Source organism: Hyla sarda, chromosome 8 (genome assembly GCF_029499605.1).
Source record: "Hyla sarda isolate aHylSar1 chromosome 8, aHylSar1.hap1, whole genome shotgun sequence".
NCBI lineage: Eukaryota > Metazoa > Chordata > Amphibia > Anura > Hylidae > Hyla > Hyla sarda.
The window spans coordinates 112,167,479-112,174,007 of record NC_079196.1 but is presented as its reverse complement, the minus strand read 5'-3'; the positions used below and the strand labels follow the sequence as shown (position 1 = coordinate 112,174,007).

The following is a 6,529-nucleotide window of genomic DNA, read 5'->3' as shown; positions in this document are numbered from 1 at the left end:
ACACACACACACACACACACACACATATATATATATATATATATATATATATATATATATATATATATATATATATATAGATTTAGATTTACACATACATCTATTTTACAACTTTGACTTTTAACAGGACATATTTGTTTAAGCTTTCTGTGTAGTGGTCTGGGAGAAGCTTCTGAAAAGTAGCGCAAGCAAAAATACTACAACAATGCTGAACAATCTTCAGTGATTGTAACAAAGCTTTTCATTCTGTTTAGCTGGCAAAATGTCAGCACGTTCTAAATGCAATAGGGGAGGTGTATATATAGGCCTCTAAGCTCCTGTTATTTCACAGTTGAGACTAAGAGTGATCAACTAGCTCATAATCCAAAATGGGAAAGGTAAGAAAATTATTTTTTCTTTTTTTACAGAAGGCCTATGCTTAGCATAAAATATGCTACCTATGGTGTTTATTAATTTTAAAGTATATTTTCAGACTTTTGCTAACATATGGACATTTTGGTTGTATAGTCTTTATCTAATTTATTATTCTGACAGTGCAATAATATTGATTATTTTTAAATAAGTTGATATATAAAGAGTAGTGAAGAGTAATATGGATTTTAGAGGGGTTATCATGGAATAGAAAAACAGAGCTTATTTCTTTCAAAAACCGCACTATGTCTGTCCCCAGGTTCGGTATGGTATTACAACTTGGCTCCATTCACTTCAATGGCACTGAGCTGTAGAACCACACCCAACCTGGAGAAAGACATGGAGCTGTATTTGAAAGAAACTAGCTCGGCTTTCTATTCCTGGATACAAAACTGATTCTCATTTATTACATTTCACTTTTATTTTGAAATATTTTTAGTAAAAAATATAAAATAAGGGAATTTCAACTGCAATATTACCTGGTTTAGATCACACAGCATATACATACATACATACATACAGCTTTGTAGAGCCAGGCAACTAGCGCCAAACAGCAGTCAGAGACAAGGACACAGAAGTCTCAAATTTAAGCAGGACTTTTTTTTATTTATTTATTTTTTTTTAGCTAAAATTGAGCCTTCAAACAGGCACAAAATACTAAATACATTTCTGCTAATTCAAGTGATAACTATACAATATTGTTTCCTATCATATAAACACCAACTGTTTTTGTAAAGGATACAGGGGAAATGTATTATTCAATTTGTGCCAGCAATATGGCATCATAGGGATGCAGGGTATGGTACAAGCCATTTTTATGCTATAACTTGCAAATTTTATTGAGAAACATTTAGCCATCTACCTTCCAATACATTCACAGTATACATATACAGTACTTTCCTTAATTTATCTAACCCTTTCTTTTACAACACCGGTGAGAACATTGGCTTTTGCTCTTCAAACACAGACTTAGTGCCACAATTTGACAGAAGTAAGCAGCAAAATATTCCTCAATGAAACATAATGCAATGATATCAAGCAAGTAATATGTTTAAAAAGGAAGCATTGATTATTCCAATCTAAAAAGTTTACTTGTCACAATAGATCATTTATGGGACTGAGATCAAAATAAGCTTAATTATGTGTATATACAAGCCATCAAAACTCTACATCCATAAACCAATTCTGAGCCTTCATTTTTCCCTGGAGGAGTGAAGAGCAGTGTAATTGTTGGGCATCTTCCATCTTAGTTTTATAGTAATACCATGAGGTCTGTGGAGAGAATCTGATCTATGCAAATTATCACTGCACATTAGGTAAAACCATTTGACCCCTTTATAATTTGCAATGGACATATATGTAACATATACACCTCTACACAGCATCCCTAAATGGGCATGGCTATGAATCTGTAATATTATTATAATTATTATTATTGTTACAATTATTATTAGTTATAGTAGTAATAGTAAAAGTAGAAGTACTATTATCTTGCTTATTAGATTTTTGTATATCATTATAAACACAGGAATATGTTTGGTAACCTGAACAAAGGACAACATTAGTATATATATATATATATATATATATATATATATATATATATATATATAAATAAAAAATATATAAATAATGTAGGTATAAAGAGTAGACAAGTGCACTTGTGCACTTGTCTACTCTTTATACCTACATTTGTTGAAATACCTGCTGCCGACACAAGCCAGCACCACCACCAACCCACAGGACAGACTCACTGTCTGAGAGTGTCATCTTAATATACACATACATTGCATCACTAAGCAGTGCCAGGTATTGTCTTCTGAATGCATATTCTATATAAATAATGTAATGGCTATAGTGTTAATAATGTGCTTATACTGACTTAATTTCATAGATTGTTTTCTACGAGGACAGAAACTTCCAGGGTCGCTCTTATGAGTGCAACTCTGAATGTCCAGACTTGTCCTCATACTTCAGACGCTGCAACTCTATCCGTGTAGAAAGTGGAAACTGGATCCTGTATGAACACCCCAACTACAGAGGACACCAGTATTTTCTACATAGAGGAGATTATCCTGATTTCCAGCAATGGATGGGTTATGATGACTCCATTAGGTCTTGTCGCATAAGCCCTCAGGTCAGTTGTTTGCAGATGCTTTCTATTAATACTGTGATAATTCACTACTATAACTATTTTCTTTTTACCCTTTTAAAAAGGGGAAAAGATGGATGATTAAAATTTTTTTCCTTCTAAAAAACATTTTTTTAAATACTTGTTTTAGTTCTTCTAGAGGACTTTTATAAGAAATCATAAGACTGTTTACACTGATCAACACAATGCTTTTGCACTGCATTGATCAAAATAATTGGTGCTCTGATAGTACAGCCTATTGTAAAAAAAAAAAGCTGTTACGCCCCCCATAGACTTGCATAGCGGGGGTGGGGGGCTATATCACACAGGGGCGGAGTTGTGACGTCACGATACTCCGGCCCCGTGGTCAACACAAGGCTGTTTGTGAGGTGGCACTGCGGCGTGCAGCTCCAACAGGTGGGTGGGGAATACAAGATTGATTGGGTCCCCAGCGGCGGGACGCCTGCGGTGAGACATTTTATCCCCTATCCTTTGGACAGGGAATAAGATGTCTCATAGATGGAGTACCTCTTTAAAATAAGTTTTCTCAGCTTTTTTAATCATGTTTATTTTGCCTGGTTGATATTAGATAATAATTAACATCTAGTTGATGTATATAGTTTATATGGAAAGTATAGTTTATATGTATATAGTTCCATAAAAAGGAAAGTAGAGGGTCTACCTAATAACTCCATAAATGTCCCTTTGTCTCTTGGTAACTCAACCTTAGTCTATAAGGATATATGTATATCATAATGAACACTTCTAAATATTTATTTTATGACTATTTCAATGTATTTTTAATTATGTCATATTAATGTAAATCTATCCTTTTAATATGAACAGCATCAGGGATCATTCAGAATCAGGATCTATGAAAAAGAAGATTTCAGAGGTCAGATGATGGAGTTCACTGAAGACTGTCCTCATGTCTATGAGAGATTCCGCTACAATGACATCAACTCCTGCCAAGTACAAGATGGTTACTGGATGTTTTATGAGGAGCCCAACTACAGAGGACGTCAGTATTACCTGAAGCCTGGAGAGTACAGGAGATACAGTGACTGGGGAGCCTCAAGCCCCAGAATTGGTTCCTTCAGGCGTGTCCATCATTTCTAATAACATAATTGAAATGCTGACATTTCTTTACTAAAAAATAAAAAATGTATTTGCCTCCAAAGTATTTATTACATGCATTTAAATAATTCACTGCTGTCAAATTTGGAATAAAAAATTTGCAAATACATGTACTTAGAGAAGTCTGTAGTAGCTTTTCTATATCCATACATATTTTTTTATGCCAAATTACAAACTGTGGGTCAGGACATACAAAAACAATACATATGAATAAATAAAACATAAAATTGTTAGGAGTTCTGGCATGTGAAAATTAATCCACAGTGGGGTGAAATTCATACTGCCCTCTATTTTAAGCTTAATTTTAATAAATTGCCTTGTCTTACCAAATTAATTACACAAAGGCTATTTTCTGAAAGTTTTTAAGTCTAAGTGCCCAGACTCCATTAATTCAAACAAGTTACTAAATTTGATCTACTTTATAAAAATGTTATAAGCTGACGGATTCTCCCACTCTATTATACATACCATATGTAAAAAAAAAAAAAAAAAAAAAAAAAAGTTGAACGCCGCGTCTAAAGTGAAACTAAATCAATGAACTCAGGGGGCTGTTCGGGATCGCCACTGTGAAATCGTGCTGTCCCGAACAGCTGTAGGACACGAGGAGGGTCTCCTACCTTGCCTCCTGGTGTCCGATCGCCGAAAGACTGCTTAGTGCCCGAGATCCAGGCATGACAGTCAAGCGGCAGAATCATCGATCAGTGGTTTCTTATGAGAAACCACTGATCAATGTAAAAGATCAGTGTGTGTGTTACGCCGAGCGCTCCGGGTCCCCGTTCCTCCCCGGAGCGCTCGCCTCATCCTCGTTGCTGCAGCGCCCCGGTCGGATCCACTGACCGGGTGCGCTGCGGTACCGCCTCCAGCCGGGATGCGATTCGCGATGCGGGTGGCGCCCGCTCGCGATGCGCACCCCGGTCCCCGTACCTGACTCGCTCTCCGTCGGTCCTGTCCCGGCGCGCGCGGCCCCGCTCCCTAGGGCGCGCGCGCGCCGGGTCTCTGCAATTTAAAGGGCCAGTGCACCAATGTTGGTGCCTGGTCCAATCTTCCCAATTACCAATTAGTGTGATCACCTGTGCACTTCCCTATATTACCTCACTTCCCCTGCACTCCCTTGCCGGATCTTGTTGCCTTAGTGCCTAGTGAAAGCGTTCCCTTGTCTGTTCCTAGCCCGTGTTCCTGACCTCCTGCCGTTGCCCCTGACTACGATCCTTGCTGCCTGCCTCGACCTTCTGCTACGTCCGACCTTGCTTCTGCCTACTCCCTTGTACCTCGCCTATCTTCAGCATCTTCAGCAGTCAGAGAGGTGAGCCGTTGCTAGTGGATACGACCTGGTCACTACCGCCGCAGCAAGACCATCCCGCTTTGCGGCGGGCTCTGGTGAAAACCTGTAGTGGCTTAGAACCGGTCCACTAGCGCGGTCCTCGCCACCCCTCTCTGGCACAGAGGATCCACTACCTGCCAGCCGGCATCGTGACAGTAGATCCGGCCGTTCCTAACCCCTGCTTGTCCCTGCCGGACAAATTTGGCGTAAAGATCGCCCAACGAGATCAACAGCTGGCATACTTGATCTCCGAGACACAGCGTCTTCAGTCACAGTTACAGCAGCTGCTGCCGCAGATACAGCAACTTCAGTCACAGCAGCTGCTGCCGCAGATACAGCAACTTCAGTCACAGCTACAGCTGCAACAACCATCTCCTCCGCCGGCTCCTGCAACTCCTCCGCAGCAACCGGCCGTTCCTAACCCCTGCTTGTCCCTGCCGGACAAGTTTGATGGGGACCGCAATGATTCTGCCACAGCCACAGTCCAGTCCTTCTTCGCTGAGGTCCGTGGTGTCTTCGAGGAGCCTGCCCGAGCTTCTTCTGCCGAGATTGCCCTGCTGAACCTGGAACAGGGTGTTTCTTCCATTGGCGAGTACGCCATTCAGTTCCGTACTCTTGCTTACGAGTTGTCCTGGAATAGTGAGGTTCTCTGCGCGACCTTTAAAAAAGGCCTATCCAGCAACATTAAAGATGTTCTGGCCGCACGAGAGACTCCTGCTGACCTACATGAACTCATTCATCTTGCCACTCGCATTGACATGCGTTCTTCCGGATGGCGTCTGGAGCTCCGCCTGGATATGGACTTTGTTCGCACGAAGCGTTTTTTCTCCCCGGCTCCTCTCTCCTCTGGTCCTCTGCAATCCGTTCCTGTGCTTCCCGCCGCGGAGGCTATGCAAGTTGACCGGTCTCGCTTGACACCTCAAGAGAGGACACGACGCCGCATGGAGAATCTTTGCCTGTACTATGCCGGTACCGAACACTTCCTGAAGGATTGTCCTATCCGTCCTCCCCGCCTGGAAAGACGTACGCTGACTCCGCACAAAGGTGACACAGTTCTTGATGTCAACTCTGCTTCTCCACGCTTTACTGTGCCTGTGCGGATATCTGCCTCTACCTTCTCCTTCTCTGCTATGACCTTCTTGGATTCCGGATCTGCAGGAAAATTTTTTTTGGCCTCTCTTATCAACAGGTTCTACGTCCCTGTGACCAGTCTCGCCAGACCCCTCTACATCTATTGTATTAACAATAAAAGATTGGACTGTCTCATGCGTTTCCGCACAGAACCCCTCCTAATGTGCATCGGACCTCATCACGGAAAAATTGACTTTTTTTTCCTCAGGTTCTTTGGCCCCAAGAAGAGGGGGAGACCCAAGGGGGGGGGTACTGTTACGCCGAGCGCTCCGGGTCCCCGTTCCTCCCCGGAGCGCTCGCCTCATCCTCGTTGCTGCAGCGCCCCGGTCGGATCCACTGACCGGGTGCGCTGCGGTACCGCCTCCAGCCGGGATGCGATTCGCGATGCGGGTGGCGCC

At 42.0% G+C, this 6,529-nt stretch overlaps 1 protein-coding gene across 2 annotated transcripts; it reads left to right on the top strand.

The window, feature by feature from the left end:
* Positions 1–368: 368 nt before the first annotated feature.
* Positions 369–3,739, top strand: LOC130283873 (gamma-crystallin-3-like). 2 transcript variants are annotated; one of them, XM_056533503.1, is made up of 4 exons: positions 369–377; positions 2,306–2,548; positions 2,727–2,729; positions 3,395–3,739. In XM_056533503.1, exons 1-4 carry the CDS (start codon positions 369–371, stop codon positions 3,659–3,661), a joined length of 522 nt encoding a protein of 173 aa, XP_056389478.1. In that variant the 3' UTR covers positions 3,662–3,739. The 2 variants fall into 2 exon arrangements, with proteins under 2 accessions (XP_056389478.1, XP_056389477.1); XM_056533502.1 differs by lacking the exon at positions 2,727–2,729 and having other exon boundaries at positions 3,389–3,739.
* The last annotated feature ends 2,790 nt before the right edge of the window (positions 3,740–6,529 follow it).

What these genes read in the sequence shown, in the direction of transcription:
- LOC130283873 (XM_056533502.1), top strand. An exon ending in CTTGTCGCATAAGCCCTCAG is followed by an intron (nt 2,549 to 3,388) that starts GTCAGTTGTTTG and finishes TAATATGAACAG; the next exon opens with CATCAGGGATCATTCAGAAT.